The sequence below is a fragment of the Salmo trutta genome, chromosome 12 (genome assembly GCF_901001165.1).
Source record: "Salmo trutta chromosome 12, fSalTru1.1, whole genome shotgun sequence".
In the NCBI taxonomy this organism is placed as follows: domain Eukaryota; kingdom Metazoa; phylum Chordata; class Actinopteri; order Salmoniformes; family Salmonidae; genus Salmo; species Salmo trutta.
Window position 1 is genome coordinate 18,284,351 of NC_042968.1, and position 18,398 is coordinate 18,302,748.

At 45.5% G+C, this 18,398-nt stretch overlaps 1 protein-coding gene across 2 annotated transcripts; it reads left to right on the plus strand.

The window, feature by feature from the left end:
- The first annotated feature begins 364 nt into the window (after window positions 1-364).
- dhx38 (DEAH (Asp-Glu-Ala-His) box polypeptide 38) lies at window positions 365-16,627 on the plus strand. Of its 2 annotated transcripts, none has more exons than XM_029767422.1 (25): window positions 365-648; window positions 1,073-1,417; window positions 1,572-1,777; window positions 1,880-2,044; window positions 2,156-2,324; window positions 2,461-2,579; window positions 2,689-2,762; window positions 2,867-3,022; window positions 3,179-3,340; window positions 6,583-6,690; window positions 6,787-6,911; window positions 7,042-7,179; window positions 7,522-7,708; window positions 8,215-8,400; window positions 8,697-8,837; window positions 9,531-9,758; window positions 9,955-10,062; window positions 10,162-10,274; window positions 11,891-12,099; window positions 12,759-12,913; window positions 13,056-13,211; window positions 13,386-13,646; window positions 13,807-13,902; window positions 14,013-14,134; window positions 16,220-16,627. In XM_029767422.1, the coding sequence occupies exons 2-25, from the start codon at window positions 1,089-1,091 to the stop codon at window positions 16,299-16,301; spliced, it is 3,795 nt and encodes a 1,264-aa protein (XP_029623282.1). In that variant the 5' UTR covers window positions 365-648; window positions 1,073-1,088; the 3' UTR covers window positions 16,302-16,627. The 2 variants fall into 2 exon arrangements, with proteins under 2 accessions (XP_029623282.1, XP_029623283.1); XM_029767423.1 differs by having other exon boundaries at window positions 1,575-1,777.
- The last annotated feature ends 1,771 nt before the right edge of the window (window positions 16,628-18,398 follow it).

Genomic DNA, 18,398 nt, shown 5'->3' on the forward strand with positions numbered 1-18,398 from the left:
CTGATGGAGCGGAAATGAGAAGTGAGAGATTTTAGTGCCGAAGAGCTACAGGAAGTTTTGAGAGAAGGGGTTCCATCCTCCCAGGCCAACGGCCTGGTGAGGATAATTTAGGACCAAAGTAGTGTGATGGGGTGGTGGATTTTTGGGGATAGTGTATAAGTGCACGGTTAGATGGTGGTGCAATTGAAGTTTTCCCCATTCTGCTTTTCCCTTTTTTGTGACAAAAATGTGCAAATTGCACTCCAACCTGCGAATTGCAGCAATATGAAACTAGTCTGCCGAAAACCACAGGAAGAAGAAAGTAGATTGTCCATTGTTCTGGTACAGAATTTTAATAAAGTTTTTCTTATGAATATCCCGTGGAATTGTGGGATAGCAATGGCGACTTCTGTCTTTGTAAACAAAAAACGCATAATTTACAAAAGATAATAGCTATTATTTCGTAATGGTTTGAATCATCTCAAGTGGGTGACACAGTTTAGTACTTACACGAATGGTATTTTCCCAGTAACTCGGGTTGTTAATGTAATTGAAGTTCGTTTTTTGAGTTACAATAAATACATGTGGCAGGTTTAGCTAACGTTAGCTCGCTTAAAACATACTAGCTAGCGTGTCAGGATCTTGATAGACTCACCACCTATTGTTAAGGTAAGCAAGCCGGTGTTTATGAATGGGATTTGACAACTGTAATATCAGGTGTATAGTCGTAGCTATTAGTTAATTTCCTTTTTGTAACGTAATAGCTAGCTCGCTAATTAATTCATTGGCTGGAGCGATATCCAGTTAGCTAGCTGGGTACTATAGCTACTTAAACAAATATATATTTGAAGTCACATCTGTCATTAAGTTATAATAGTTAGATGTAGTAGTAACAAATATACTATAAGTAGCTACAGTAGTGACTAAATAGCTGCGTAGCTAGCTACTGTAGCAATCTAAAATGCATCCCGTGAATTATTCGGGCGCAATTTTATACTTTGGATCGATTAGTTTAATGTAATTTCCATATGCAACGTAACGTTACAGAATTAGTAGTTGGCTAATCTCCCAAAAAATGTGGTATCCAATCCAGACAGTTGTTTGAGACCATGGAGGATGATGCGTCGCTACACCGACTGGAGGGCAGTGACCCCACTGCGCAGGTCGGCGGGCTGATCGTGAAGAAGAAGAGTGCAGCAGTAGAGCCTCATGTCTTTCGTGCACCCACTCCACGCACCTCTCTCCTGGGCCTGGATCTGCTGGCTGCTCAAAAGAGAAAGGAGCGTGAGGGCAAGGAGCAGGCTGAGGCTGACAGTGATGACAGAAATAACAAGAAATCCAAGGTGTCCTCCTACAAGGATTGGGAGGAAGGGAAAAGTGATTCTGGGTCTGATGAAGAAGACAAAGACGAGGAGGACCAAGGTGGTAAAAAAGAGAGGTATGTTGTTTTGAAGTGATTTGGTTTGAGTTACTGTAGCCTCTTTTCGTAGTGGCATAGAATACATACTCTCTCCCTATCAAGAGATCATATCTAAACTGATGTCATGCATGCAGTGTTGTCTTACTGACACTTTATTCTATGTTTCATAAAGCAGCAGGAAATACCGTGTGACTGGCTCAGAGACACCCTCTAACCCTGGAGGGGTCAGCGAAGAGTTCCGTCGCAAACACCAGCAGAGGGAGAAAGACCGGCGTGAGCATGGAATGTACGCCTCCTCCAAAGAGGACAAAAACAGAGAGAGGGAGAAGGACAGAGAGAGGATCAGAGATACGGACAGAGATCGAAGGGGTGAAAGAGGTGAGCAAAAAATGTATACAATGTTAATATTCAGGCAATAGCAATCTTTTCTATCTGTTGTGCGTTTGTAACTGAAGTAATGACTAACTGTTTTGATGGCAGATGAGCGGGAGCGCAGTAACAGCCGCGGCGGCGGCAGCAGCCGGTCGGAGCGTGGAGACCGCAGTGAGAGGAGTGAGCGCTCACAGAGAGAAGGCTGGTCCTCCGAACGCATCAGCCGGGGTAGCAAGAGAGAGGAGCCTCCAACGCCCCAGACACGCCCCAAAGGTCAGTAACCCTGCCACACCCCCGGATAGGCAGTTCTTTAAGGTCCTTAGGTCATGCTTACAATACACTAAGCACTCTCTCTCCCTCCATTCCTCATACCCTTTGACTCAGATGGCACTCCCTCGCGCACCAGCTGGGATGAGGATGACAGCGGCTATGCCAGCTCACGCCGTTCCCACTGGGAATCTCCGTCTCCTGCCCCTTCACACAAGGATTCTGACAAGTCTGAACGGTCGGAGCGCAGCCCCCGCTCTGGACGGGAGAGCGAGAGGAAGGACAAGTAAGCAACTGCAGCTCAACACTCGTATGTTAATTTAACTGGGTTTTATAGTACTATTAAAAGACACATTTTCAGTGGCTATTAGAAATGTGTTATTTTCAGCTTTTAAATGAACTGTTCTTGTTTCTGTTCCCAGGTCAGTCAGAGGCCGGTATCCTGATGACACACCCCTTCCCACCCCATCATACAAGTACAACGAATGGGCAAATGACAGGAAGCACTTGGGCTCCACTCCTCGTCTGTCCCGTGGGAAAGGTAAGCCCCTCCTCCTTCCCCTCTCCCTCTTCCCCCAGTCACGTTTGAGCTCTTATTAATGCTCTGATAAGGCTTGTTGATGTTTGTGGATTGTGTCTCTGTGCCCCAGGTAAGAATGAAGGGGAGGATGGCATCGCCTTTGATAATGATGATGAGAAGCAGCAGTGGGAGGAGGACCAGAAGGTGAGTGGACATGTGGAGTCTTAGCAGTAACACAAATGAATAGCTTTCCCAACATTCATAAATGCACATTTCTTTGTATTGACTATTGTCCTGTGGTTTTGCAGCAAGCGGACAGAGACTGGTACATGATGGACGAAGGCTATGACGAGTTCCACAACCCACTGACCTCCACCTCTGAGGATTATGTGAAGAAAAGAGAGCAGATCCTGCAGAAGCAGACACAGAAACGCATCTCTGCCCAGAGACGACAGATCAATGAGGTATGGCACTGTGTTGCTACTCTTTGACCACCTCCAGCCCTGGGTGCATGTAGCCCGTTTAGTTATCATTTTGATCGTTATTACCATCCGTGGATTAGAATTTTCTGTGTGTGTGTTGTCTGTGTTTAACGATGCATGTTGTGTTCCTCCTGCTAGGATAATGAGCGCTGGGAGACTAACCGTATGCTGACCAGTGGAGTGGTCCAGAGGCTGGAGGTGGATGATGACTTTGAGGAGGACAACGCTGCCAAGGTCCACCTGCTGGTTCACAACCTGGTCCCTCCCTTCCTGGACGGGAGGATAGTCTTCACCAAGCAGGTAATGCATCATTACAGCACGTTATGGGCCAATGAAATTACCAACACTCCCCTACCTATTTATTTGGACAGAGAAGCTAAAACTTTTCATTTGGCTCTATATTCCAGCATTTAGGATTTGAGATCAAATGTTTTGTGAGGCGACACTAGGGCTCTGACGATAACAGTGGCGCAATATTTTTTTCCATGGCAAAAATGAAAACACAAAGCAGACCACTCTCTTAGGTCCTTTAAAAACCTGCTGTATGTAAAATATTGTGTTCTATAGCTTGGAAAATAAATAAATGTGACTCTGGATGACAACATAATGATGTTTGTTTCTAACATTAGGGCTGTTTTCCTAAAGAAGTTAAATTTGGTTCGTGTTTTGTTTCCTTTACCAATAATGGAGGGTAGCATTGTTTGGGGGTATGATATTTATGCCGCTAACTTTCTCACTCATCATTATTCAAGATTAATTCATGATTATCTGTAATTTTATTTTTACATTTTAGTCATTTAGCAGAGCGACTTACAGTAGTGAATGCATACATTTCATACATTTTTTTTCTCTGTAATCATGCTAGCATCCACATTAAAGTAGAAGTGTTCAGAAACATATTCTATTCTTATTTACAATGAAAGTGACTCCAAAATGACACAATTTACCATTGGGCACAACATAATCCGAAACGCAACCAAAACAAACTGCACATGCATCCAACAGGTTTGTAGGGTCACAGCTTAATGTAGTCATTGCTTGCTAGGAATATGGGACCAAATACTAAACTTTCACAGAATTGAATACACTATAAGTGAATTTGTCCAAATACAGTGCCTTTAGAAAGTATTCACACCCCTTGACTTTTTCCACATTTTGTTGTGTTGCAGCTTGAATTAAAAATCTATTCAATTGAGATTTTGGGTCACTGCTACACACATACCACATAATATAAAAGTGGAATTATGTTTTTAGAAATGTTTACAAATTAATTAAAAATGAAAATCTGAAATGTCTTGAGTCAATAAGTATTTAACCCCTTTGTTATGGCAAGCCTAAATAAGTTCAGGAGTAAAAATGTGCTTAATAAGATGCATGGACTCACTCACTGTGGGCAATAGTAGTGTTCTACAGGATCTTTTTATGAATACCTCTGTACCTCACACATACAATTATCTCGGTAAGGTCCCTCAGTCGAGCAGTGAATTTCAAACAAAGATTCAACCACAAAGACCAGGGAGGTTTTCCAATGCCTTGTAAAGTAGGGAGCCTATTGGTAGATGGGTAAAAATGACAAAAGCAGACATTGAATATCCCTTTGAGCATGATGAAGTTATTAATTACACTTTGGATGGCATATCAATACGCCCAGTCACTACAAAGATACAGGTGTCCTTTCTAACTCTATTGCCGGAGTGGAAGGAAACCACTCAGGGATTTCACCATGAGGCCAATGGTAACTTTAAAACAGTTACAGAGTTTAATGGCTGTGATAGGAGAAAATTGAGGATTGATCATTAACATGGTCAATGAGGGTAGTATTGTGGAGTAACTACAGAGTGAAAAGCAGGAAGCCGGTACACAATAAAAAAGTATTCCAAAACATGCATCCTGTTTGCAATAAGGCACTAAAGTAAAACAGCAAATGTGGCAAAGAAATGTTTGGGGCAAATTCAACACATCACATCATATTTTCAAGCATGGTGGTGGCTGCATCATGTTATGGGTCATTGGTGAGGAATAGGGAGTTTTTTAGCTAAACAGACAAAATCCTAGAGCAAAACCTGGTTGTCTGCTTTCCACCAGACACTGGGAGACAAATTCACCTTTCAGCAGGACAATAACCTACAACACAAGGCCAAATATACAGTGCATTCGGAAAGTATTCAGACCCCTTGACTTTTACCTCATTTTGTTATGTTACAGCCTTATTCTAAAATTGATTCAATTGTTTTTTTCTCCTCATCAATCTACACACAATACCCCATAATGACAAAGCAAAAACTTGTTTTTAGAAATGTTTGCAAATTTATTCACTTATTTTATTCATACTTCATACCTATTCAGACCCTTTACTCAGTACTTTGTGGAAGTACCTTTGGCAGCGATTACAGCCTCAAGTCTTCTTGGGTATGACGCTACAAGCTTGGCACACCTGTATTTGGGGAGTTTCTCCCATTCTTCTCTGCAGATCCTCTCAAGCTTTGTAAGGTTGGATGAGGAGCGTCGCTGCACAGCTTTTTTCAGGTCTCCAGAGATGTTCGATTGGGTTCAACTCCGGGCTTTGGCTGGGCCACTAAAGAACATTCGGAAACTTGTCCCGAAGCCACTCCTGTGTTGTCTTGGCTGTGTGCTTAGGGTCATTGTCTTGTTGGAAGGTGAACCTTTGCCCCAGTCTCAGGTCCTGAGCACTCTGGAGCAGGTTTTCATCAAGGATCTCTCTGTACTTTGCTCCGTTCATCTTTCCCTCGATCCTGACTAGTCTCCCAGTCCCTGCCGCTGAAAAACATCCCCACAGTATGATGCTGCCACCACCATCCTTCACCGTAAGGATGGTGCCAGGTTTCCTCCAGACGTGACGCCTGGTAGTCAAGCCAAAGAGTTCAATCTTGGTTTCATCAGACCAAAGAATCTTGTTTCTCATCGTCTGAGAGTCCTTTACGTGCCTTTTGGCAAACTCCAAGCGGGCTGTCATGTGCCTTATACTGAGGAGTGGCTTCCGTCTGGCCATTCTACAATAAAGGCCTGATTGGTGGAGTGATTCAGAGATTGTTGTCCTTCTGGAAGGTTTTCCCATCTCCACAGACGAACTCTGGAGCTCTTTCAGTCTGACCTTCTCTCCCGATTGCTCAGTTTGGCCGGGTACCCAGCTCTAGGAAGAGTGGTGGTTCCAAACGTCTTCCATTTAAGAATGATGGAGGCCACAGTGTCCTTGGGGTCCTTCAATGCTGCAGACATTTTTTGGTACCCTTCTCTAAATAAGGTGACATTCTGTTCTGTCGCCTCATATAAAACATTTTATCTCAAATCCAAAATGTTGGAGTATAGAGACAAATATTTTTTCTTCACTGTCCAAATATGTAGAGGAGTGTATATAGTTTTAAGGTCAGAGCCGTTGGGGGAGAGCTGTTGCAGGCTTGTTGAGGGATTGTGAGAGTCTGCTGTAAAGTATTTGGTACTGGTTGAGTAATAACTAGTGGACTTACTATCAGAGTTGCTGTGTACTGAATGCGTACTGTTGCTGATGGTTCTCTGTGCTGTAGCCGGAGCCTGTCATCCCTGTGAAAGACGCCACCTCTGACATGGCCATCATCTCCCGCAAGGGCAGCCAGCTGGTCCGCAAGCACCGCGAGCAGAAGGAACGCAAGAAGGTAGGCTGAGTGGAATGAAGTTTAAAACAGCTATAAAGTACTTGATGGTATGGTTACTGGCTGAATATCTGACTGTTATTTTGATTGTTTCTCCAGGCTCAACAGAAACACTGGGAGCTGGCAGGCACCAAGCTGGGTGACATTATGGGCATCAAGAAGACCGAGGACGGGGATAGCTCTGGGGGCAAACCAGTGGGCGAGGATGGCAAGGTGGACTACAGGTAACAAGCCCTTTACTAAAGGCTTATTTTGTGTCCATTTTGAATGTTTATTAAACATCCGTTGTGACAAGAACATGTGACAAGAACAACCTCATTAATTCCCTCCCTCTCTTCTCCTGCTTCCCTCCAGAACGGATCAGAAGTTTGCAGACCACATGAAAGATAAGAGTGAGGCCAGCAGTGAGTTTGCTAAGAAGAAGACCCTGTTGGAGCAGAGGCAGTATCTGCCCATCTTCGCTGTGAGACAGCAGCTGCTCAACATCATCAGGTAGCTACTCTACTGGACCCGGCCTGGCTGTCCTGGGACCACGTCACCCCCAGCCTTACCCCAGATGCAGGCTTTCATTCAGGGTGTAGGACAAGACATGTATGGCAATGAAGGGGGGAGTTGGGGGCTGTGAAGTCAGAATGTTCATATGTGATTTACCTTTGGTTAGAGAATGACCACATTAAAGGTGACTTAGGTAATGTTAGACAGCATTTGTAAAACATTGACGAATACACTTCCGGATCTGTTTTCGTGAGCCGTTATTCATGTTTCCACAGTTTCGTAAGGTTGAAAGTCCCATCAGGATTGTAATATTATTGGTTGTGATGTGATTCTCTCCAGGGACAACAGCATTGTGATCGTGGTGGGGGAGACGGGCAGTGGGAAGACCACCCAGCTGACCCAGTACCTTCACGAGGACGGCTACACCAGTTACGGCATGGTGGGCTGCACCCAGCCCCGCAGAGTGGCAGCCATGAGCGTGGCCAAGAGAGTCAGCGAGGAGCTGGGCAGCAACCTGGGAGAGGAGGTGAGCATTCAGTTGGCTGATGGAGGAGCCACTAGACAAACATTAACTAGGTCTTAGAAACACTGATCTATGGATCAGTCAAAGCAGTGGATAACTAGTCTTATCAGTTAACCCAGTGTAGCAGACCTGGCAAGAGTTTATGAACTGCAATTAACTTGTTTATAGAGGAAAGAAGTACTCCAGAACACAATAAGTGTTTTTTTTCACCAGATATCAATCTTCACTGTTTTTATAGAGGTCATCTGTCAATTGATGTTGAGTCATGGTCCTGACTTGGTTTTCTCCTTATGGAGTTGACACTTGTATTCATATGTTGTGCAACACTGCTATCTAGTGGTGATTCAGAGATTATACACCACTTCCTTTCTACAACTTGTAATAGAACTGTCCTCGCCAGCTCGTTTCTTTGGTTGGTCCGTAGCACTGTCGTTTGAAGGCCGTGATTCATACGTGGAATGTAAATGTATGTAGTTCACTACTAAACCATTTGTTTTTTTTCTTTGCAGGTGGGTTATGCGATCCGTTTTGAGGACTGTACGTCGGAGAAGACTGTGATAAAGTACATGACAGACGGCATCCTGCTGAGAGAGTCTCTCAGGGAGTCAGATCTGGACCACTACAGTGCTGTCATCATGGACGAGGCCCACGAACGCTCCCTCAACACAGACGTGCTGTTTGGCCTGCTACGAGAGGTCAGAGAGACAACTTTTTTTTTAAAGTATTTTGTATGTTTGTTGGATAGAGCGATATAGAGGTGAAAGGTTGGAGAAAGAGTGCTGAAAGAGCAGTGGGCTGGATTCAAACTCATACTGGCAGTGATGTGTTCCAGGGACAGTGGCTTAGACTGCCAGACCAGGGAGACACTTTTACAGCTCACTGGATGTTATTCAATTGTGATTATTTTGCATGCATATTTTTTTATTCAGAGGCTTTGTTTGCCTTGTTGTAAGCAGTATTAGAACTCTCTCTCTCTGTCCTTTTCTTCCAGGTTGTATCGAGGCGTTCTGACCTCAAGCTGATAGTCACCTCAGCCACCATGGACTCTGACAAATTTGCTGCATTTTTCGGCAACGTTCCCATATTCCACATTCCAGGAAGAACATTCCCTGTAGACATCTTATTCAGCAAGGTATTGTGTCCAACTCTCCATTCAACATCCATTTATTATTATTTGTTTCAACACAGCCATTTCATTTGTATAATGACTTACACCCTGACTAGACCGGGGCGAGCGTTGCAAAATAGATGTACGCATGCATGTTTTTCAGTCATTTCATCCACACTACTTGGTTCTATTTAAGATGCTTGATGCAATGCAAGTCCCACCATTTCCATCTCATTATTGGTTTTCACAAAGATGCAAACCCACGTGGTTGTTTAAAGACCAACAAGGAGAGATTAATCAAAGATAACTAAAAAACTAACTGGGTTTCACTTTTGTCTGTGGATTAATCGTCGGAGTAGAGAAACACTAATTTGTAAAATTGTACAAAGAACCAACTGAAAAGAGAACCATTTGCATGTCAAGTAAAATAACATCCCTGGACAAACTGCTAGCAACGGCTATCTAGCTAAATGTCCATGAATGTTTCATGTGTTTTGACCTTCCCCGAAATGTATATAATGGATTCACAGTTGGTTCTGGTATTTTAACCTGCGTGTTCGGTCGCGTCTGGTGGGGATCGACAAAATGATCATGCTCAACAATGGCAGCCGCAGCCGCGGGGCCGGTTTAGTCATGGGATAAGACTATTGTTATTTGTACCAAGGTAGTGTGTGGTTGCTGTGTATTCTAACAGTGTTGTGTGTTGTCTGAGTGCAGACTCCCCAGGAAGACTATGTGGAGGCAGCAGTGAAGCAGGCCCTACAGATCCACCTTAGTGGTATGGGGGGAGACATCCTCATCTTCATGCCTGGCCAGGAGGACATCGAGGTGACGTCAGACCAGATCGTGGAGCGTCTGGAGGATCTGGAGAGCGCCCCTCCTCTAACTGTACTGCCCATCTACTCCCAGCTGCCCTCTGACCTCCAGGCCAAGATCTTCCAGAAGGTAACCAATAACACCCACTTACTGTTCCACTAACATGTACAGTTGGAAATCTTAACATACTGCAGTATCCTTTGTACACAAGCATGCTTGCTATTAGCTAGTCGGAATGCATATACCTAACACAAAAAGGAACTCGTCCTCCTTACTGGTAAAGTGACGTGTAGGTAATGTCTTTGTTGTGTTCTCTAACTGCCAGGCTCCAGATGGTGTGAGGAAGTGCATCGTTGCCACCAACATCGCCGAGACCTCCCTGACTGTGGATGGTATCATGTTTGTTGTGGATGCTGGATACTGCAAACTCAAGGTACCCTGTCACCCTCCATATCTTCCCCAGACTATCGAATGATAAGACAAGCCATGTTAGGATAGTATTTCTCTGATGCTGATGTGTTCTCTTTGGCAGGTGTTCAACCCTCGCATTGGCATGGATGCCCTGCAGGTGTACCCCATCAGCCAGGCTAACGCCAACCAGCGTGCGGGCAGAGCAGGTCGTACAGGGCCGGGCCAGTGCTACAGGTCAGTCACTGTCTACACACACAAGCGCACACTTACTCACAAGCGCGCAGTCTCGCACTCCAAATGTGCAGTCCTCCCACCTTCCTCAGTTTCCAGAGGGCTTCCTTTGTCCTCCAGTTGTTGTAAAGTATGGAGCCATAATGAAGGTGTAATGAAAGGCAGTTATTTGAAGGTGTCACCTTGGTGTGATGTTTGAGTGTTCCAGTCAGGGCTAGCAGGAAGTAGTATTCAGATGTCTGACACTGGTCTATGTCAAGAGTGTCCTGTCTTCTAGAAAGATACTTCAGTACTCCTGCATCTGACGGAAGCAGTCTGGAACTAAACCTTAGATCAGCCATATCTTCCCCCTTTTATGTCTATCTGGGCCTAGATACAGGCTGAATTACACAATTCTCCTCACTCTGCCTGCTATCTCATTCCAACCTCTCCTATCTACCAAAAAGGTAGAAAGCCAGATACAAACATTAGCATCCTTTTGTATGGTGAGCCGTGCTGAAACTGGTGTCTATCTGAAGCGCGATTGTGTGTGTGTGTTGTGTGCAATGCCGCCGCCGGTGTTTCATCCTCTGGCTGATGCACATCAGAGCTCCCCTCAGATGGGCTGTCCATGCCTCTGATCTGCAAGGCGGCCGGCTGCTTTCAAAGCCATCAGAGGCTGGGAGGGAGAGAGGGAGGGAGAATCCTAATCTCCACAGGATTTCATGCAGTTTAACTCTGTTTACAGCAGGGAGAATGTGACACAAAAGCCTGTTCTCTCTGAGATTTCACATGACCTTTCTCCTATCTGTCATACTTCCCCAAGTTGAGGGAGATGGTGACACGCACCAGACACGTGATTGTTTTGCCTTGTAAATGAGCTGGGAATGTTATAAAAGCGCCCTCTACCAAGATTACCCCCCTCCCCTCACACACACGCACAGATCTGTGAAGAATCAATTTGGGAGTGGAGCTTTAGAGTGAGTGGGGCCGAGGCGTTTGGAGGGGCGGGAGGTGACGTGGATGCGCCGTGCTGGGTGACTCGACTTGTGTGGAGAATCTGCTACTCAAAGCACCTCTTAGCTGTGACTGCACCCAACACACACACACACACACACCGCACATCTCCAGCCCCGAGGACATTCACACAACCCGGCGTAAACAAACGCAGATCATTCCCCCATAATGCACACACTTCAGAGGGATTAGCCACTAACTGAAATGGTTGAGAGATGCTTTGTTAGGCCAGACCTATCAGTCTGAAGCAGCAATGGGTGTTGCTCTAAATAGTTTGGATAGTAAATACCTCATAAGTAGCTTGGTTAAATGTTAATCATGTGCAGTAGGCCTGTTTCTTTGCCCTTCTCTAAATGTCAGTTGGGGAGAGTTCAGCTTTCATGGAAACGGAGGCTTCTCAATCCCGGTGCCACTGTTACAGGTGTGAGCACTGTGTGAAATCATATCGGTGCCATGCAGAGTGGGTTTAACCAGGTGGTGAAGACAGCGTCTCCAGACCTGTCACTCTATGGAGCATTTGTGCGTTTAGAAAAATGGTGTGTCTGCTAGATGATTCAATAATCTCCCCCCTGTCGTTGTCTCTGTCACGCCATCTCTCCTTCTCTCCTCCTCTGTCCATCCAGGCTGTACACCCAGAGCGCCTTCAAGAATGAGATGTTGACCACCACCATCCCAGAGATTCAGAGGACCAACCTGGCCAACGTGGTGCTGCTGCTCAAATCCCTGGGAGTCCAGGACCTGCTGCTCTTCCACTTCATGGACCCCCCGCCCGAGGACAACATGCTCAACTCCATGTACCAGCTGTGGATCCTGGGGGCCCTGGACAACACAGGTGGGTCTCTGCCCTGGCCTGGACCACATCACTCAAGATTAGGCCACCAAATGCACAAACTGATCAGATAAATTATTCTATCTGAGAAAACAAGGTTAAAATACGCTGGGATAAGTATGTGTTCCCCACCAGCATACAGCCAACAGATTAACAATAACTACTTCATGTGTTGCGAGGAGAGACTTGGATGATGGAACTAGTCAATAGGTTGCTGTAATGGTATGTACACACACTGCACACCGTAAAGTACAGAGCTAGGTAGCACTGTGGCGTAGGTAGTGGAGTAATTGCATAGTGCTTTATCCTCTGTTAGATTTGACTGGCTGAGTCTCATCTCTGTCTCATCTGAGCCAGATCCCTGGGGATTAGGGGATTTGGTGTCTGTGGAGGACTTTTGACGTTTGCCTGTGTGGTGTGTTAACAGCAGATTATCTCTGATTAAGGTTTACCTGGCCATTACAGCCTGTTCTGCCTCTGCACTTTCCCTCTAAGCTCCTTATAGTCTGTCATGTAATCATTTAAATCAGACCTGGCAAAGTTTGATGTAAATATTTTTTACAACCATCCTCCACTGTCAACACAGGAAGGTGTCACCTGTATTGTGTTCCCCCTCTCCTCTGTCTGTAGACAGGAAGTGTTATTATTTGTGTCCCCCTCAGGTTCCCTGACGCCCACTGGGAGGCTGATGGTGGAGTTCCCTCTGGACCCGGCTCTGTCCAAGATGCTGATCGTATCATGTGACATGGGCTGCAGTGCTGACATCCTCATCATCGTCTCCATGCTGTCTGTACCGGCCATCTTCTACAGGCCTAAGGTAGATGTCATTGAGATCGCCAACCGATTCATTTCTTAATGTGTTGCTAATGTTTGTTTCTCTTTCTGTCATTAAGAAAAATTCACATTACACACTGGACAGTTGTGACCCCTGTATTTCCTCTGTGTCCCGACCTTTCCAGGGTCGTGAGGAGGAGAGTGACCAGGTGAGGGAGAAGTTCTCGGTCCCAGAGAGCGACCACCTGACCTACCTGAACGTCTACCTGCAGTGGAAGAACAACAACTACTCCAGCATCTGGTGCAACGAACACTTCATCCACACCAAGGCCATGCGTAAGGTCAGACCACGCCCCTGTCCTTCACCCTCTCTGACCAGTCGCCCTGGCTTAGGATCCAAATGCACTTCATTACCACTTTGCATCACAATAGTCACACACTGAGCAATGTGTATTGAATGTCCTCTTGTGTTGGTTCTCCGGTAGCTAACGTGTCTCTGTCTGTGGGCGTTTCAGGTGCGCGAGGTCCGCTCCCAGCTCAAAGACATCATGGTGCAGCAGAGGATGAACCTGGTGTCCTGTGGCTCAGACTGGGACATCATCAGGAAGTGTATCTGTGCTGCCTACTTCCACCAGGCAGCCAAGCTGAAGGGCATAGGGGAGTATGTGAACGTGAGGACAGGGATGCCCTGCCACCTCCACCCCACCAGCTCTCTGTTTGGCATGGGCTACACCCCAGACTACATCACCTACCACGAGCTGGTCATGACCACCAAGGTAACAGACCCAGCCTCCACACAGCTACGCTCTGATCTGGACTTTTCAGAGATGATGTTCTACACCTTGACTCACCAGAAAGAGCTGTCGTGTATATCAGCCTTCTAGCTCTGTTACTGTGTTCTAATGTTGTAACCTGTGTTTGTTGTCCCTCCGGCAGGAGTACATGCAGTGTGTGACTGCGGTGGATGGGGAGTGGCTGGCTGAGCTGGGGCCTATGTTCTACAGTGTCAAACAGGCAGGGAAGAGCAGGATGGTAAGCTCTTCGGCCTTTACTTCCTCCCTCCCTATGTCTCATGGTTAATTCCTCCTCCCTCTGCCCTTTTCTCTCCTCTCACCCCTCTGTTCCTCTCTCTCTGTGTGCAGGAGAACCGGCGGCGGGCCAAGGAGGAGATCACTAACATGGAGGAGGAGATGTCTCTGGCAGAGCAGCAACTGAGGAGCAGGAGAGAGGATCAGGACAGGAAGAGTAATGTGGGCAGCGTCAGGTATACACTCATCTACCTTCATCTATTCTTCACAGAGAGGTTTCACTCTGACAATAGTCCCAGTCGCTATGAAATAGACCGCGGCGGCCCCACCCGCCTGTGGGGAAAACAACCTGTGGCTACCTTGGTTACCCAATTGGCTCACAGCAAAATCTTGACCTTTTTTCAAACGCAATTTTCTTGTTGTCTGGTTGTTTTAGTCAATTACAAAGCTACAGTTAAGAAAAGTACATGTCTAAACATGACTTTTCAACATTGCCAAGCGTTCCCGCTACTGAGAAAAACGTAATATTGAAAGGCTTCCCTCGTGCCCCGTTTCATGACGCGCTAACGTTAGCCATGTGAGTGCTAGCTACCTACCAACCAGAACATTAAGCTAGCCAGGTCAACAACAGACTATACAGCTACAAGTAGTGAGTGGAGTTACAAACAGACTGTACTTAACAAGTTAAATGTCTTCCCTGTGATGAAATGTTTTTTTTTACACACATAGCTACATGTAGCCTAATTGGACACCACATCCCTACATTTCCCACTCTCCCACCCCAAATAGCCTGAATCCACAGGGCTCTTCTCGCAGGCTCCATTTCCCTACGTGGGAGCATTGTGAACGTAGGTTGTGATTTTTGACCTGGTTACATGTGCATTAAACAACAGCAGCAGCTTTTCTGCATGTTTTGTTATTTCTGTATAACAAAAAAATGGACGACGAAGTTTGCTATTTTACAGTGGGGGTCACTGGGAAACAATGTTAGTTTTCCAGAATGGATTTTATTCCGAGTCGTAGAAACTGGTTAATTTAGCTGCTTCTCTACCCATCTCTCTCTCATTTTCACTGCCTCTTCTTCTGCCTTATCCTCTCTGTCTTCTCTTCCTATCTCTAATTCTCTCTGCCTCTTCTTCTGCCTTATCCTCTCTGTCTTCTCTACCTATCTCTCTAATTCTCTCTGCCTCTCCTTCTCTCTTATCCTCTCTGTCTTTTCTGCCTCTCTCTTTCCATGATGAGCTTTTCTCACCTCCAGTCCCTCCAGACGAGACAAAATGAATAATATTGACTCCTGGCTGACCCCCATTACTGCTGCAATTTAAATGGTGCCACAGCAGAGGGGAGAAAGGAGCCAGCGTTAATTTTCAAATTAGAAAGGACATTTTTTATTTCACACTCGTTCCACAAGGCTCACAAAAGAGAGATGGGTTTGGGAGGAAAGAAATAACACTTTTATTGTTAATGAATCAGCAGATGTATTGCTAAATCAGTCTGTGTGTGTCAGCCATTCTCCAAAATAATCACATTAAAACACGGAGGATTAAGGAATAGATTAGAGAGCGAGTGCCTCAGAATTATGATAATAAACATGGCTGGCTCTCGTGGGCTCTCAGCTGCTTTTGTCCTCCTCTGCCTGTGAACACAAGCGTCCCTTCACCGTGCCGGGGCCCCATGAAACACTTCTACTACACATTTTGATCTGGTTCCTGTCTGTCATTCAGCAACCCCCCCCCACCACCACCACCCGTACTCAGATAAGTGGGCTCAAAGCTTTACGTCAGAACTTAGGGATGAAGGGAAGGACTGGGTTATGACCTGATGGCTGTAATTGCTGCTGCTGGAGTGTGTGAGGACTGAGGAGAGAATACTGGGTAGTGTCAGGGTGTTGCACTACTGTAATTAAAGATGATAGATTTTGCTGTCAGCCTGTCTCTCCCTGCTAGCCTGTCTCTCCCTGCTAGCCTGCCCCCCCCGACTAGCCTGTCCCTCCCTACTAGCCTGTCCCTCCCTACTAGTCTGTCCCCACTCACTAGCCTGTCCCCACTCACTAGCCTGTCCCCCCTCACTAGCCTGTCCCCCCTCACTAGCCTGTCCCCCCTCACTAGCCTGTCCCTCCCTACTAGCCTGTCCCTCCCTACTAGCCTGTCCCTCCCTGCTAGCCTGTCCCTCCCTACTAGCCTGTCCCTCCCTACTAGCCTGTCCCTCCCTACTAGCCTGTCCCTCCCTACTAGCCTGTCCCATTATGTTTGACATGGCAAGTTGTTGTTTTTTTAATTCTCTTCTGTCATTGCCAATTGTTTATTCTTTTGTCTCGATAGGGCTGTGAAAATCTGCACCCCGGGAAGGAAGGAGGAGGCACCCATGACCCCAAAGCGCACCCCAGCTCGTTTTGGGCTCTAGATCTTCTCTGTTAAAACTTAAACACTTGAACTCCCCACTAAATATCACCTGTATGTTTACCATACCATCACTGGATGAGCCTTGCTGTGAGGCCTTGGAAAACTGTCCCCTCCTATTGTCTGGAACCAGCCGCAGTTCAGACAGAGGCCAGCAGAGGTAGAACTTGTATAAGGCATGAGGCTCCCATAACAGACCTTTTCTGTCAGCAAATCCACAGTGTCGCTCCATTTTTATGTGCAGAGATGTATGTTAGAATGCAGTATTTTCTATTTCTGTGATTGTAAAAAAAAATATAAACACAATGATGAAACATCATTGAAAAGGTATCGTCTTTAAAGAGTATTTGATATACCTTGAAAATCTGTCAAGGCCTTTATCATAATCCTTCACTGGCTACAGTGTCCAAGCAGGAAATGTTTAGTTGTTCCATCTCCTACTGTACCCTACAAGGGGCTATTTTTTTGATTGTAGTCTCTCCCGATCAATATAAACTGTTCAATAGGGCTGGGAATTGCCAGGGACCCCACGATATGATATTATTGTGATACTTAGGTGCCGATACGATGTGTATTGCGATTCAATACTGTGATTTTATTGTGAGTCGATGTTCCAAACATATTGCTCACCATATATCTTCTGCAGAGGGACAAGAGAGATCCATGAGAAACGAGTTTTGATCAGTCATGGAAATAAAAGTGCTGAATACAAAAGAAGACAGAGAACAAGATATGAAGGAAAAATACTGGCGTTTTGGTACAGGTACAGCCAACTAGTGCGATATTGTCAAAACAGTACGAAATATCGTCAAATAATATCCCGATATGTAACTGTCCAAACTAGTCTGATCCCGTAGTGTGTTCATTGGGCTGTATGTCATTCAGTGTGAGTAGAGAGAGGAGGCAGAAGTAGTACTGTGTCGTGTGTTCATGAATTCTGCCCGATTTTCTTTAGTTATTTTTCAATTTCATCATGTCCCTCTCGAATCTCCTTCAAGAGATCATTTCCACATTGTACAACTGGCTGACCTCTGTATCCTTTGTATGTCATGTGTAGCAAATGGCCTGTGCCATGGTGAAGTGCCCCTTCACTGACTGAAGCATTATCCAAACTGTGCTTGTGGCATGAGTGGCTCAGACCATATATCTGGAGTTACCTTAACAACACCCTTCATGCAAACTGTTTGGAGGACAAGCTTTAGCAACTGAGCTTTTCCTAACCCCATTAGCCCTTCAAAGCACTGACGGGCGGCAGGTAGCCTAGTGGTTAAAGCGTTGGACTAGTAACCGAAAGGTTGCTAGATCGAATCCCCGAGCTGACAAGGTAGCAATCTGTCGTTCTGTCCCTGAACAAGGCAGTTAACCCACTGAGCCCCGGTAGGCCGTCATTGTAAAAAATAATTTGTTCTTAACTGACTTGCCTAGTTAAATTAAAAAATATATATATATATATTAGTCAGCTTCTCTCCATTTACACATGAATGTCAGAACCTGGATGAAACTCATGACGGCCTCAGCCTCTCATGATCCTTGTGTTAAAAATGCCCACCAATTTTATCTTGAGATTCCCCTCTCCAAGTCAAGTGAATGATCCCAGAAATGTATTTTGCAGGGGCCATGGTTGGAGTTGATATGTGTGTGTGTGCACGTCTCTCGGTCCCAGGTGCACGTTTGGGTTTTTGCCCAGCTGACTCAAATAATCAAAGCTTGATGATGAGTTGGTTATTTGAATCAGCTGTGTAGGGCAAAAACCCAAAAGTGCACCTGGAGGGCCCCAGGACCCCAGACTGATATGTCCTGCACTTGAGTAGTCAGGTTTAGCAAGGTGGTTCAGCAAGTTCCAAGTGGTGGACTTGATTCTGAAGTCATTCATTCTCTGTGTACTAGATTGACTTTGTATAGTTTTGTACAGACTATATTGTCTTGTTGGTGGTCAGTGATTGTTTTGTGATGTGAAATTAGGCTCTGGTAACACCAGCCCATGGTTTGCGAATATAATTTTTAACTTGACTACTTTTGGGAACTGAAAATAAATGGTCTTTTTTTTTTTTACTCTGTTGGTTTATGTGTCCTTGATTCACTCACCACAAAGTAAACACTA

What these genes read in the sequence shown, in the direction of transcription:
- dhx38 (XM_029767422.1), top strand. Translation starts at nt 1,089, where the DNA reads ATGGAGGATGATGCGTCGCTACACCGACTGGAGGGCAGTGACCCCACT. An exon ending in TAGACATCTTATTCAGCAAG is followed by an intron (nt 8,838 to 9,530) that starts GTATTGTGTCCA and finishes GTCTGAGTGCAG; the next exon opens with ACTCCCCAGGAAGACTATGT. An exon ending in ACACCAAGGCCATGCGTAAG is followed by an intron (nt 13,212 to 13,385) that starts GTCAGACCACGC and finishes TGGGCGTTTCAG; the next exon opens with GTGCGCGAGGTCCGCTCCCA.